General features: G+C 42.5%; 1 protein-coding gene across 1 annotated transcript; it reads right to left on the reverse strand.

Moving 5' to 3' along the window:
• Positions 1–321: 321 nt before the first annotated feature.
• On the reverse strand, positions 322–4,774 carry LOC117546431. Its single transcript, XM_034216662.1, has 4 exons — positions 4,708–4,774; positions 1,545–2,361; positions 1,091–1,265; positions 322–933 (listed from the first exon to the last, which is right to left on the reverse strand). Exons 1-4 carry the CDS (start codon positions 4,772–4,774, stop codon positions 853–855), a joined length of 1,140 nt encoding a protein of 379 aa, XP_034072553.1. The 3' UTR covers positions 322–852.
• Positions 4,775–16,108: the final 11,334 nt, after the last annotated feature.

Raw genomic sequence — 16,108 nt, forward strand, 5'->3', positions numbered from 1 at the left:
ATAATCACAAATTATGTATAACAATTTCAGGAGTCAACAGACACAGTCAGACACAGAACAGGAGCTTCAGGTAAAACACAAAACCTAAACAATTATTTATAATTATAGTTCATTAACATTTGCGAGCATTTGTTGTTAGGTGGCTGTTAGGTTAATACTAGCTAAGACAATTCCTAATACATAGTTTATTTACATTTACAGAATAATTACGTGGTGTCAACTGTCATTCCTGGAAGGAGAGCAGAGCAGTAAGGTAGATTTAAAAAGCTGAAGGATAGTCATTGAAGAGTTGTTCTTTTGCTGCCATGGCCAAAACTAAGTGACTCAAAGAGAAAAGACAGCAGGACTGATTTGACCTATACATCCCCCTGTCTGTTTTTATTGAACACAATGCTACCTGACATGTTGACCAAGGCGGCACAGGTATGTACTATCTTGTCAATGGTGGCTACATCCCTGTTCTCCATCTCGTCCCGCAGGGTCTTTACGAAGCAAACAGGGAGCGGCCCATCCAGGATGTGGAATCTTCGCTTCAGCACACCGATCACCCGTTCTGTTCACCCATCAGTTGTTTTAAAATATTTTCAAGTATAAAACTTCACATTTTACCATTGTTCTCAGTAATTGTTTGTTAAGTACTTTGTTTGCACTGTTATTCAATTTGCTACAGTCCGTTAGTGCTGTTTTTTATATAACTTAATTTAGTAAAAGAGTTAATTTATTTTCCATCATATTGATATGTGCAATAGTTTACCAGTCTGTGGATAATGAATGTATACTTACCAATATGAATCAGAAATTTTGATTTCATTCTTGACTCTTCAACGTCTTTGCCTGGGAGTTGTTTCCTGCCTAGAGTGAAGGCTGGGGTTTCGAGACTGGCACCAAGTAAGGCAAACTCATCTTTCGAGTAAAACCCCGATCAGCCAAGATCTAAAACAAGTAATGCATAAGATATGTAGGCCTTTTGCTTTTAATGTTTGCAGTCAAACAGTAAATAACAACACTTGTCCATAATGATTACCAAGAAAATGCATGTGATGAACTGTTAGTGTAGAATATGTGCACTTTATGTAAGATGAAACATTACCTGGTCCCCAGGATGGTGGTAGAGGGGTGAAATAAAGCCAGATTCCCTAACTATCTTGACATCTGATGCTCTTCCTCCCCAACCTTTGGACAAGAAGGTGATGTTTCCTGCAGGACTACACACTATGAAATATTTGACTGTAGTCCACTTCTTATAATTAGAGTATGATTTTGCCCTGTTGAAAAGAAGAAACAAAAACACGGTTAGATGAACAGGACTCATTTTCAAGTTTAAGATTTCAAACCTTTAATGGACCTTTATTTGTTTTCAATAATACATTTAATATTTGATATGATGCATGCAGCGGCTGGGTACAATGAGCATCCCTCTATCTGAGCATACATTTAAAAAACAAGACCTGTAAATTATCAAACTCATTCGTATTACTTATTCAGACCTGTGTACGAACACTGTCAAAGCTACCTGGCTAACCCATAAATATTGGCACCTTTACCTGGCTTTAAGGGCTTTTGGATGTTCAATTCTGATCTCGAAGCAATCTATAATTGATGTGAGGCGCGGAAAGTTGGCCTTCATCACTGGTGGTATGGTTTGGGTGATGCACTCCCTGTCAGGCCAGTGAATGAGGAAAGTGATTTTCGCATACAAAAGATTCAGCCAACGTTGGAATATGTGGCGGACGGTGGGTTCTGGTCTGTGTAGTATTTGGCTCAGCAAAGCAATCGATGGATTTTGGCGTAGCTTGAGCAAGCAAAGGAAGAGCTGGTCCTGGGTAGACAATCTAAAACCTTTTGGTGATGATTTGATGAACTGAACTAAATATCGGTGAAGACAGTCAAAAACTGACCAGCTGAGCCCAGCCATGGCCCTGCATGCACTGTCGTTTCCTTTAATAGCATGAACAGACAAACGCTCCTTAGACCAGTTCTGGAGTTCTCTTCTTGCCTCATCTCTTTCTCTTCTTGCCTCATCTCTTTCTCTCCTGAGATTGGCAACCTCTATGGCAATGGAAACCTGCTGCCTATGTAATGCTGGCGTGTCACTCAGTTCATAATCATCAGAGGGCTGAGGAAGTGAATCCTCAGTGAAAGGGGCTTCAGGATAAGCTATATCAAAATCTTCAGGGGTTTCAGTAGGAGAAGCCTCTGTAGGTGGCTTTATTCGCTGCCTTTTTGCTGGCAGGACCTCATGCTGAGAAACAGCATCTCTCCTTTGGTATCGCTTTAGCCTCTTAGAGCCTTCTGACGATGGTCGTTGTGGGAATATGGATGGAACATAATCTGGATGCTCGCCGTCATTCACATGGTATCCTTAAACCATGAAGGTAGGTGTTAGCCAAATACAGAGACAAACTTGACAGTTTTTTGGTTAAGTTCACTGCGCCTATAAAATATGTAGATCATAAAATAATTACCATAATGACTGTTTTGATAATAACCCCCCCCCCCCCCCCCCCATTTCGCTCAATATTCACCAATTTGAACTTTTAAATGAATTGATCAATTTGCTTCAGTTTGAGCCAAATGGGCTGTTCTCTAATGTCACCCTGTGTGTACAGGCAGCAGGCTAATTTCCTTGGTTTGTCCGTTTTTTATATTTCAATACAGCATCTACTTCCACTTCTTAAACTTTTAACATGACATCTATTTACTTCAACGATTGATATTAGCCTCGTTAGCATCATCATTTACCTGTGATGAAGTGTTTACAGGGTCGGCTCTAGAACAACTTGAATGGGGGGGCAATCATTTACCAAGGGGGGGCACACACTGCCGTCAACAACCAACACACAAACACCAACTTCAATTTAAAAAAACATGCTGTAAAGTCTATTGTCTTTCACACACATTGCAGGGGTGTAGTGCTATTGTATAGTGCACCTATGACTTGTGCATACATGCACGGTTGTGGCACGACCACCAAAACAGAAACATATAAGGACAGAGGGTGTCGTTTTCTCATACTGATATTCTGCACAAACTGTGCTGTTGTATTTGCTTTAAAGTGTCTTTACTGTAGGTTATTTTTGTATTATACTGTATATACAGCACTTTGGCTCGACCAAAAATCGTTGAAAAATGTGCTATATAAATAAAACTTGATCTGATTTGATATGGACTGGCCATCATATAAAAAGTGTGCAAATGTATTTAGTATCCTATCCATGTGAACATGTTTTAGGTGGGGGTGGACCTAACCTCCTCTAGGAGGGTCTGGGGGCATGCTCCCCCGGGAAGATTATTTTTAAAATATTGAAGTTAAATGCATCAATCTGGTGCACTTTGAGAGCAAAGTGAAGAGATCTATGGATAGCCTACATCTCTCAGCATCCATATGAAACAGAACTGTACACAGATTTACTTTTTCTTTATGGATATTTCACTAATCATTCCCCTTTTAAACTGTATTCTTGTGTTACTGTCCTATAGTATTTCATACCCGTTTTTCATTTATTCTCTCTTTAATAACTATAATGATCATATAAAGGTATTCCTCGAAAATACTTACATAAATGGTGACCAAAACCGTTTGAGACCCACTGAGATAACTTACACTAAAGTGAACTATCTAAACACTGAGAGAGTCCTTACCTCACTGAGCTGACGTTATAAGATCCTCTCAGTCTGACAGGAGAGGACTGTCCTCCACCTTGGTGTAGAAACAGCCCTTTATATCCGTTAGCATAGCTAGCTAACCAGATGCTAACCACAACATTCCACGTTACCGCTCGCGCACTCACAAAATGCGCTCGTGCCACACACACACAGAGCTTGAATGAAACACAGAGACCCATGTACTTGTACTGTACTGTATATCATATTATTTTTGATGGCTTTACTGTATAATCAGTGTAACAGATTAACAGATCGCCACTGGGCTTTCATCTAAACACTCAGCCACGTAATGATAACAAAAAAAAGGTCGGGGGTCATTGGTCAAGCAACACACCAATCAGAGAGCAGCAGTGAGCACACCTCAGGCTGTGTTTTATATTTGTATTCTTTATTTCTGATGTATTTCACACAAAAAACCTTTAGTGGAAACGTTTTCACTTTTTACTATATGATAAAAAAAAGAAAAAATCGGCAAAGTGACAAGGCTTGCCCACCCTGCGTTGGGGGGGCACAGTGACTCATTTGGGGGGGCATGGCCCGCGAATGACCCCCCATGACGCCGACCCTGAGTGTTTACCACAGACGTGCACGTATTGACTGGCCGGGTCCCATTGATTGTGATTTTCGTCCTCTCTGTGAATAGCCTGAAGCCACAGAGCTCTTCTTTTACTGTTCTTTTCTTTTTTTTTATGTTTGAGGTGCAATACACGACACAGCAGCTTTTTGGCATCATAAAACAATTATTTTCCGCCTCGCACAACAGCTGGCGAAATGACAGCCCCGCCTGCTGCTTTTAATTTAACCAGCTTTTAATTTAACCAGCCCGATCGTCGTTTTCCAATGATTTAATGTAATAGTTTGCCTGTCTGGCCATTGTAATCGGGCTCTTTGAAGATCCAAACATCTCCGGTTTTCTAGAATTTCTGATCGGATTGGCAAAAACTTCAGAATTTGTATTGACCGCCGTTCAACTGACAGCGTTGTTTTCCCCCAAAAGTGGGCGGAGCCGTTATTTTTGCCCGGAAGTGACGCATTTGTTACTCTCATCTATGGGCATCCCAGAGCCGTATAATTCGTAAGCGCTCTGGGGCATCCCATAGACCTTCATAGACCTCCCATAGCGTTGATAATAGACGCCATGAGAACGCTCCCCGGCAAATGCTACCCCGACGGTCGGTTGTTATTGTCAATATTAATATAATAATTATTTATTTTTTAATAGTCACACTCGATTTCGCCGATGTTCTTGTTGCCCCAGCTGGTCAACACCTCTTTTAGCAGAAACAAAGACATTTTGCTACATTAATGTATTAAATCGATGTTAATCCATGTGTGTGGTTGTGGAATTAATGGACGTACCGTTGTGCGATTGCGCAACGCAATCATTTACAAACTCTTCAACTACAACCCTAATTATATTTAAAAACATTTTAGAAGGCCTCACGAAATACTTAAATGTAAACTTAAATGTGAAGGGATGTGTGTAATGTGGTGATTATTATTCACCCGCGGATATTGTTGCGCACGGACATTATAGTTAACCGGACTTCCTGTTGATGTGAAATCCGGAAAAAAATTTTTTAAATAAAATAATACTTTATTCCGTGTGTGCTTGCTTTTCTATTTGAAGGTCATCACATAACGGCATTGTAATACATGGTTCGGCTGCATTAAATATTACATAGTTCCCTATTTATAGAGCCCTGATAAACAGGAATAACTGCCGCCGAAACTGAATATGTGACGTGGATCATAAATATATCAGCAATCAAACTAAATCTTCAATTTCTCTTCACAATATAAGTCTCCTTGCAGTATCAATACTAATTCGGCTGACTTTTATATTTGATCCAATCGGTATATTGGTATATTTACACCATAACGGCACAGCTGATAGAAAGGGACACCTGGTGGTTAACGCACGTTATTGAAATGTATTAGATTAGATATGAATAGGAGACACAGACAGACAAACTAATAAGGCTTTATTTAAACATTAAAGAATACTTTAGGTTAAGGTCTTATTTTCAATAAGAAAAAACCTTTGGGGGTATACATATTAAGCCTGACAAAGTACTAATATATTGCTTTCCTGCAATGCTAACTACTTTATGTTTAAGCACTTATTTTAACTGATATTATACATATGTATTATACTCTTATAAGATGTATGTAGATAGTATAAGAAATGTGCAGAATGACAGTTTATGGTGGAGTATACACACATATTGATAGATGTATTGTAATGCACTGTTGAGGAACCTGCGACCCAGGTTTTTCATCTCCATCCTTGTCAAGTATTGAACAATCAATAAATAAAGAACACAGAATTATTAAATATAAAACACAGAATTTGTTTGATTATACTAAATGATTTACAAATAAACACCACTGCATATTTACAACTGTTACACATGCTGATGTAACGCAAATGTTTCGAACTTGGGATCAATAAAGTATATCTTATCTCTTTCGACTCCACTTCGAGCGATATAATTACTAACAAAGCACTTATATACTAATAAAGGACTGGCTTATCTAAATCCAGTTGAGTAGCACTTGAAATGTTTTAGCTCTATGAAACCTGACTTATATGATTCTGTTTTCTTCAAGTTTGTATTTTGTTGGTCGAATGTACTTATTGTAAGTCGCTTTGGATAAAAGCGTCAGCTAAATGCAATGTAATGTAATGTAAGATGATCGATGGCTACTGCCATATTTGCCTCTGAACCTTGACAAGTGCATGTTTCAGGCTTATCAATTAACAACAGGAGGGGTCACAGACATAAGACCAGCTGTTATATAAAGCTCTTCTGACCTTAGCTGTCATGTGGGTATATATTAATGCTGCCCATTATGGGCACAAGCAATTTTCACCCATTTATTAATTATATGTTTTACATTTGAGTGTTTCCTATCCCCTAAACCTCCAGGGATGTACACAGTTTAATACTGGCAACTTCTTATTATGGGAAATACGAAAACGTCTTTTAAAACTACAATTCCCAGTAGAGACGTGCCATAGAACATGTTGCGAAACACACAATAGCCAGCATGTGTAGTTCTGGGGACGGGGTGGGGGAGGGGGGGACCCGTTCAAATCCAGTTTTGGACAGTCTGTCGTGGTTCCATCCCATTTCAAAGTGCTGTTCAACGCTCGGCGTAACCCTCGGCGCACACTCAAACATCCAATCACAGAGCTTGAGGACTATCACAGGGTTTGTCAAGCGAAGCGGAGAGAATACTTACTTCCGGGTGTAATATTCTGTAAAGCAACTACTATGAGCTGCTCCGACCCTCGGTCCTGATGGACTCCAACTTGTGTTTATTAATCAAACAAATAAACACAAGGATAATTATATGTTATTGTTGAGTAAATAACAGTGTGTGGTTTAGAAAAGAATACAAAATTAGAAGGAAAAAACTATGAAACAATACAGATTTCAGTATTCTGAGTCCCTACTCTCCCCATAACTGATGGCAACAAAAGTCCTACATTATTCAATTAAAATAAAGAAGTAAAAACAATAAGTGTGGCTTGATATTGAGTAAGAAAAAGGTTGATAAACGCTGTGAGAATGGATCTGCGGAGAGCATTTCTCCGCGATCCCAACTCCTCTATTACCAACGTTCACGGAGCTCTATGCAAGTCAATGGGACGCCCTGCCCGTTGAAAACTGACTTCCAAGGGGTACCCTGTACGTAATAGAGTGACGGGGAGGGGTCCTGACCGTCCGTCAATATGTGACGGGTTGGGAGTGAGAACGTGTTGCACCAAAAAGTACAATTTCCGTCTAAACTAAAGCTAAGTTTACAGGACTATAATTCAGTATTTCTTTAGGTAAATAATTGTCTGACTATTTGGTGAAGTAGCACATCTACCTGGTTCATACCTCAGTAAATCTGAAGAGGAAAAGAGTGATCATTCTCAAGTTATGGGCTTTTTTGTCACCATTCCCCCATTCGGCCTGGTCTAATTTGGCTCTTTTTCAGGGATTAGTGTAGTTCTAAAGAACAACCAAAAAAACACATTTTCCCCCAAAATAAAAGATAAGACCCTAAAGATAAGGAAAATCATTGTTGTCATTTGTTCTAACTCGGGTAGGGGTATCTCGAAAACTAAAACCTTTTTTGAGGACTTGCTGCTGGACTAATACATTATGAATCAAAAAGGCTTGAGGTCTCATTAAGTTTATTATATAAATAACACAGCAATTCATTTTAATTAGAAGTAAAATTGTTATAAAATGCAGTAAATGGCATTAGGTGAAGACAATTATAATCAGTGATTCTGCTGGCCACGGAGCCTCTGTGGTGCTCAGATTGACAGGTATTAGAGTATTAATACAATTTAAGTTTCATACAGCGCCAAATGCCAATCTTCAGCTTGTGTGAAAGCCGCCCACATGCAGCCCATTAACTCGGTTGGGTGAGGCTGCCATGTGTAGGAGTCCATCAGATAATTAAGTCTGAAGGGTATGACTTTTGGCAGAGGGAGAGGAGAAAACGGGGGCGGGGGGTGTTTAATATCTGTATGATTATGGGAATTAACAGAGGTAATCTATATTCTTACTGGTTTCATCCAGCACCAATATTATCACATCTCAATGTTAAAAAAGTGATTTTCTATCTGAAACAAGAGCCCAGGCCCAGTAAACAAAGGTGTCCAATGGAGGCGTTTTCAAGCTCCCTCTGGAGGGAACTTTAGACATGTAGCCTTTGCAGACCATTGATATGCACATAAACCTATATAACACACTACAGGAAAGGGACAACCCTCAAAAAGCATTATAGGCCCCCACTTAATAATGATAATAATAATAATAATAATGCATTTGATTTACTTTGTCCGGAAAGTAGAGCAAATCTCATGGGAATTCCCTCAATAATGGTTGCTGTTGCTGGTGAAATATATCGAGCTAAGTGCTAAGAACAAGCCAGCTGTGCTCAGGTGAAACCAGCTGTGATGTTTGTTGCCATGATTGACCAATTAAAATGTCAGCTGCCTGAATGTACTATGTTTTAAATTGTACCATCATTACACCTGAATAATAGATTGTATGTCGTCGTTAGCAGCATTTATTTTCTGCTATACAGCTCCTGGCCATGTGTAATTATGTTTTTTTTCTTCACTTTTGCTTCTCACTGCCTCACCGCCTCAATAACTTATGGCAGGCAATTTCTTCTCTCAGGTGATTATGTGGGTTTATCCATATGTTGTTGCAAGGATATACTCTGGAATTTGTTGGATAATGAACACATAACGATGGTGGAAAGTACACCCACTGAATGTTTAACTTTGCATTATTGTTGTTTCATCACATGCATCCTGAAACTGTCTTCACATAACGTGTGAAGAGAAATCCAAGTGCAACGAAGCAAGAAATATACATTTTAAAGTGTGTACTACAACTTGTTCCTGCCAACTGCATTTTAAACATCATTAGCAGAGCTTCTTAATGCCTTACTTGCTAACGAATGGCCCATTCACATTGCAATTTTGGGCAGTCTGAGATTAAAAACTTCAATGGAAACTTCAATCTTCCTTGATTTGTTAGCATTTCAACTGCGAAGAAAGCGCTTATCAATCTCTGGCAATGTTTAGATCAACTAAAGGGCCTTGATGGAATTTAGTCAGCTGTAGAAGTTGAAAACAAATTGGAAACTCTATTCCTGTACTGTCAGTCCAATATTCACATTCTTTTAGCTCTATTTACGGGTCTACTCCTGATGGAAACATCTGGCTTTTCGAGCAGGTACTATACTGTACAGTCTGTTGCAAAATATCTCTTTTTCAAAAATGACCCAATGAAATGTGCGAACATTACAAAAACAGTAAAGTTACGGACTGCAGCATGAAGAGATTAAATGACCCCTTTCAAGAAGATCTTGATCATAGAGTGGTTCAGGAATGACTGAACTGGAAATCAGTTTTTAGCACTTTAGCCCTTGTTTCAAAGTCAATGGTTTTGTGAATACTTTTTTTAGGAGATGCCCTGCTTAACACAAGCTTTTGGGATTTTCAAGTTTTGTTCTTAACATAACATACATATGTGTTATTTATAGCATTAAAATCATTATATATTTGTTTTGTTTGTATTTATGCATCCACAATTATAAAAGTGATGTTAGTATGTGGAAGATATCCTGCTGAACAAAGATTGTCATTATCATAGGAATGTATTTGCCACAGTTCTTCTTTTCTGCAATGTTACAAAAGAAAAATCCTATGAGTTTTGTCGATGGAGTCCTTGGGATGATTACTTCCTTGTCTGTCTACAGTACACACATGTCTTGTATGGTAGCCTTGCCATGCAGTGTGTGAATAGGTGAATGCTTGTGTTAGTCATAGAGTGATTTGAGTGCAGTCCATTTAAAAAAAATGTAATCTCTGTTTCCCAAGGTCAAGAACATTTTTCAAACTAAGCTTATTGAACATTTAAAAAATAAACACATTTATTTCAACAATGTCAAGTGGAGATTATCGTCTCTGAAACTGATTTTATTTGCTCAACCAGCACTTTTTTAGACTGAATATGATTTTGAAATGTTGAAAATCATTTTTGTCGATGAATTAAGTGCAATATGTGAAAAGTGAACTGCAAAAGAAAGTCATGTTTCGCTTCGAAGTCTCACCCTAAAGAGTACAAAGAGAGCATTTTCGAGGAAAGCAGTGACTAACCGTGGAGGCCTGCCGAATGTACAGCATTCAACTCGTCTCTGTATTCAACCATTTGAACATGATGTGCTCAGGAGGAATTCAACATCTGAAAGCGATGCGGCCGCCGAAGCAGGTGGCTGGATTGTGGAAAGAGACGATCTCAGCCTGTTGGCTCAGCCTTTCAGCTTCTGATAACATTTTCTCTGCGGCTGCACCATCTGGGCTTTTGATATCGTTTTACATTGTAGTCTGCTTACAATACTGCCCCAAAGGTCCCTGTACTGCGAGCCAAGGCTACGCTTTATTTTGTAGTCCCAGGGCAGATGGCTGCTGTGTCTCTGCACTGCAGGTCCATTAATCCCAGTGTTGGTGTTACGATTCCCAGTCTGCATATTGAAGTGCTTTTGAGCATGGCGTTGAACCCATAAATGCTCTAGATTGTTGGGCTGGCAGCACCATGGATGCTATACTACATCCTAAAAGTTGCTTATAAATGCAGCGTAATAACTTTGTTGTGATTATTTGTTCTATATGCTTGTGATTCTCTATTCTTTTTGTAATGTAAATTATATTGATTTGGATTTGTGTAGCAAATATGCTGTACAAATAAACTTTCTTCAAACCGCAATCTGCACAAAGAGAATTTGGAAAAGGAATCAAAGCTGCACTCATTTCATGTATACATAAAGTCAAACGAAACAATCATCCCCTTAGTAAGTTGCTCCATACTTGCTCATCAAAGCGCTTTTGTAATGATTTCAGTTTGTTGTTTTGATTTTATGGATCTTTATTGTTAGGATCTGTTTGTGTTGTAGTTTTGTATGTCTGGTTATGGGTATTTTCATCCTTGTATATTGTCTGGTCCTTCTTCCTGTGTTTTTCCTCCCGTCGTTAGTTTCCCTGGTGTGTCTAGTTGTCTGATTGTTTTCACCTGTGGCCCTTGTGTTTCTCCTCCCCTGCCCGGCTGTGTCTCGTCTTGTGATTACCCCTTCCTGTATTTAGTCTTGTCTCTTCCTGTGTTCAGTGTCGGTTCGTCTTGTGTTGTGAGTAAACTGCGGTGAATGTTCTGTTCTGTCTCTGAATATTGTAGCCTTGAAATAAAGGAATTATTTTTGTCACTTAAATCTGCATTTGGGTCCTGCTTCCTGCACACCGTAACATTACGAACCGACCAACAATGGACCCAGCGGATTTTAATTTTGATTTGGACTTGTTATCCCTAGAGTACACTCTTCAGTGTCATTATGCTGAATGGAGTAGAACCTTGGCTAAAAGGGACAAAGAGGCTGTCCTCAAAAAGGCACAAATGGAGGTGGACAATATGCCATGGTTGAGAGGCTCATTGCCTGAGTTTCTCAGAGTTTTCTCACGCAGCCCTGAGTGCCAGTCTCCATTCTCTGACCCTTTCTTGGGATCCTGCCTGGCGTTTGGAGGTCCACGGAGCCTCCAAAAGACTTCTAAAAGACGCAAGGTTAGGAAGCCAGCTCGTACTCAGGTACCGGTCCTAGCAGCCATGGTTCCGGCTCCAGAGCCGGCCCATACAGCCATGTTTCCGAATTCAGAACGGGATCTTACAGCCATGTTTCCGGCTCCAGAACCGGACCTTACAGCCATGTTTCCGGCTTCAGAACCGGACCTTACAGCCATGTTTCCGGCTTCAGAACCGGACCTTACAGCCATGTTTCCGGCTTCAGAACCGGACCTTACAGCCATGATTCTGGCTCCAGAGCCGGCCCATACAGCCATGTTTCCGGCTTCAGAACTGGATCATACAGCCATATTTCCGGCCATGGTTCCAGACCTAGTACAGTCCCCAGCAGCCATGGTTTCAGCCCCAGTTCTGGCCCGAGCAGCCATGGTCCCGGCCCCAGCTGCCACAGTCCCCTCTCCAGTTCCCCCTCGAGTCCCCTCTCGAGTCCCTTCTCTAGTCTCTCCTCTAGTCCCCTCTGGAGTCCCCTCTGGAGTTCCCTCCTCTAGTTCCTCCTCTAGTCTCTCCTCTAGTCCCCTCTGGAGTCCCCTCTCTAGTTCTCCTCTCGAGTCTCCTCTCGAGTCTCCTCTCGAGTCTCCTCTCGAGTCCCCTCTCGAGTTCCCCTTTGGTTCCCCTCTCGAGTCTCCTCTCGAGTCACGTCTCAAGTCCCTACCCTATGTCATGGTCCGTTGGAGGTTCCGCTGGGGGTCCTGCCAACTCCATGTCTGTCTCGTTGGAGGTCCCGCCGTCTACTCTCCTGCCGGGGGTCCTGCCAATCCCATGTCCTGTCCCGTTGGGGGTCCCGCCGTCTACTCTCCTGCCGGGGGTCCTGCCAATCCCATGTCCTATGCCGATGGAGGTTCCGCTGGGGGTCCTTCCGGCTCCATGTCCAGTCCCGTTGGAGGTCCCGCGAACTACTCTCCTGCCGGGGGTCCTGCCAGCCCTGTGTGCTGTCCCGTTGGGGGTCCCGCCGACTGCCCTTCTGCCGGGGGTCCTGCCAACCCTGTGTCCTGTCCTGTTGGAGGTCCCGCGAACTGCCCTTCTGCCGGGGATCCTGCCAACCCTGTGTACTGTCCCGTTGGGGGTCCCGCGAACTGCCCTTTTGCCGGGGGTCCTGCCAACCCTGTGTACTGTCCCGTTGGGGGTCCCGCCGACTGCCCTTCTGCCGGGGGTCCTGTCAACCCTGTGTCCTGTCCTGTTGGAGGTTCCGCCGACTGCTCTCCTGCCGGGGGTCCTGCCAATCCTGTGTCCTGTCCCGACAAGCTCTGCCTTGCCCCTGGGCTGTCAGCCCAAGCCCGTCCTCTAGACCCCCTCCACCCACCCTGTTGGCCCTAGTTTTGTGTCCCTCCTCCGGACCCCCACCACCCACCCTGCTTGTGGTTTTGGACTTTTTGTGGTTTTGTTTTGGGACGGCTGGGATCCGTCCCTTGAGGGGGGGTGTGACGAAGGTAACTTCGTCACTATGGACTGACTGCTTCAGGCCGGGTAATTGTGTGCACCTGGTGTCCTGTGTTGTCTCCTCCCCCCCTCACCTGTGTCTTGTTGTGCTGATTAGTGTGTGTATTTAGGCTCTGTTTCCCTGTCTGCTGGTAGGGTGTGTGAGATCCTTGAGGCTGGTGGCTGTGTGCACAGGAACAGCAAGATTGAGGCTGTGTCCTGTGCTCAAGATTTTAATAAATGCCCACGTCGGGTTATATTTTTGGACGTTCTGCCTCTGCCTCCTTGCTTGGTCTGGGCCGCTCAACGGTCAGCTTCACAATTGGTGTCAGAAGTGGGATTTGACCAAGTAAGGAAGTGAAAATTATGAGAGGAAAGAAGAGGGACTAAAGAGAGGAACCGCGGCTGGGGGTGGCTATGCCTGGAACGGACCAGGGGGCCACGGCTGTTGAGGCAGCAGGAGACGAGAGACAAGCAGGTGGAGCAGCTGGAGAAGAGGGAACTCCAGGAGCGCCTGAAGAACCAGGAGAAAAAGATGGACTACTTTGAGAGGGATGAACGCATGGAACATGAGCAGCGAGAGGAGGAGGATCTGGAGTACCAGGAGCGTCTGCGCAAACTCGAGGAGCAGGAACGAAAGCAGCGCGCTCGTCAACAGGAGATCGAGGAGCGGGAACGCCATCGTGACGAAGAGAAACGGGTCCCAGCCGAGGAGAAACCCAAGGATTGGAGCGAAAAGAAGGTTGCAAAAGACACTGTGCTTCCTGGGGAGAGGGGGAAGGAAATGTGACGAAGGTAACTTCGTCACTATGGACTGACTGCTTCAGGCCGGGTAATTGTGTGCACCTGGTGTCCTGTGTTGTCTCCTCCCCCCCGCACCTGTGTCTTGTTGTGCTGATTAGTGTGTGTATTTAGGCTCTGTTTCCCTATCTGTTGGGAGGCTGGTAGGGTGTGTGAGATCCTTGAGGCTGGTGGCTGTGTGCACAGGAACAGCAAGATTGAGGCTGTGTCCTGTGCTCAAGATTTTAATAAATGCCCACGTCGGGTTATATTTGTGGACGTTCTGCCTCCTTGCTTGGTCTGGGCCGCTCAACGGTCAGCTTCACAGGGGGGGTACTGTTAGGATCTGTCTGTGTTGTAGTTTTGTATGTCTGGTTATGGATATTTTCATCCTTGTATATTGTCTGGTCCTTCTTCCTGTGTTTTTCCTCCCGTCGTTAGTTTCCCTGGTGTGTCTAGTTGTCTGATTGTTTTCACCTGTGGCCCTTGTGTTTCTCCTCCCCTGCCCGGCTGTGGCTCGTCTTGTGATTACCCCTTCCTGTATTTAGTCTTGTCTCTTCCTGTGTTCAGTGTCGGTTCGTCTTGTGTTACGAGTAAACTGCGGTGAGTGTTCTGTTCTGTCTCTGAATATTGTAGCCTTGAAATAAAGGAATTATTTTGTCACCTAAATCTGCATTTGGGTCCTGCTTCCTGCACACCGTAACATTTATTCATTATTATTATTAGCGCGGCTCCCATTTACGTCCTTTCAGCAGTTCAATGCAACTGTACAACCCTACAAAATCAGTCCACCACCAAATGGCAGATTTAAAATGTGACATATTGGAGCAACTAGCAGCTAAAGGGAGATTTTATTTAAAGGGGACCTATCATGCAAAATTCACTTATTACTGTCCTTTATACATAAATGTGTCCCCAGTGTTTAAGGAGACTCACAAAGTGTCAGAATACAAAACCCTCTCTGGGGGTACATCGGAGCTGATCCAGATTTGCGTCCGATATGATGTGATATCGGAAATGTGGACCCACGGCACTATCAGAAACATTGCACGACGTGTTTTGGACGTAATATGGTCTTTGTTTACATTAGCAAGCATCACTAACACTCAGAGCTAACCTGTACTGGAGAGAGTATGTTTAAAAAAAGCAGGAAATTAAAAAAAGAACTCACCTTGTGATAAACTCGCAAGAGAAAAAGCGTTTGAGCTCCATACTGTTTCAGAAATAATCCTTGATGTGGTTTGGAACATGATATGGCATTTAATCCCAGCAGCATTTAGCTGTATCTGCTGGTAGAATTCTGAGCAGGCATTAGCTCCGCCTCCTCTTTTATGTTTTTCAAGCTACTGTAAGGACCCATCAGCCATTCTCTAACAGAGCTTAAAATAGAGGGATATGAGGGATGTCTAACATGCATGATCTGTTTTTTAAATATTTGTATATATCTGAGACCCATAATAGATGCCTAAAAATAGCATAATAGGAGACCTTTAAGGTGTAGAGACCGAAACAGAACTAAAGGGACAATGAATATTTTACATGACTTTAGATTAATGTTAATGTTGCTATGTGTGTGCCGGTCGTTTAAATGCCATGACAACTTTAAAGTATAGTACACACACCAGGCGGAGATATTAATAATTACTCAATAATGACTTAGCATTAAGCTGTGGGGCAGATCAATGACAAATACCCTTAATCAACTTGGGCAGTAACCTGGAATCGATTTTGAAAGAAGCTGGCCGTGCATCACCTCCAATTCAGGTCGATGACTCAATTGTGAAGTGAATCTGGATTTAAATCCACCCTCACCAGAACTCTCACACAGGATGACTCCTTGAAGGGGCATTAGGCAATTTGGGATTTGTATCTGACTCCACCAGCAGTCCTGCCCTTGCTGCTGCGCTTCAGTGACTGCTGGTGGAGGGCACTTTACAAATGGTAAAGGGCAAAAGTAGAAAAGAGCCATCCATAAATAAAGGGTGGGTATTGATCCAACCGAAAAAGTGAAGATGTTATTTGACCCATTGCGAAATTAATCAGTGCGAGCCAGCAACTAGGGATTTGATTAAAAGAAATCTGTCTGGATAATTGCT

This window comes from Gymnodraco acuticeps, unplaced genomic scaffold, assembly GCF_902827175.1.
Source record: "Gymnodraco acuticeps unplaced genomic scaffold, fGymAcu1.1, whole genome shotgun sequence".
Lineage (NCBI taxonomy): Eukaryota > Metazoa > Chordata > Actinopteri > Perciformes > Bathydraconidae > Gymnodraco > Gymnodraco acuticeps.

Excerpts from the sequence above, each read along its gene's own strand:
- LOC117546431 (XM_034216662.1), bottom strand. The coding sequence starts at position 4,774 with ATGAAGGTCTATGGGATGCCCCAGAGCGCTTACGAATTATACGGCTCT. Across the intron at positions 1,266-1,544 it reads CCAAAAGCCCTTAAAGCCAG|GGCAAAATCATACTCTAATT; the intron begins GTAAAGGTGCCA and ends TCTTTTCAACAG. Across the intron at positions 934-1,090 it reads ACCACCATCCTGGGGACCAG|ATCTTGGCTGATCGGGGTTT; the intron begins GTAATGTTTCAT and ends TACTTGTTTTAG.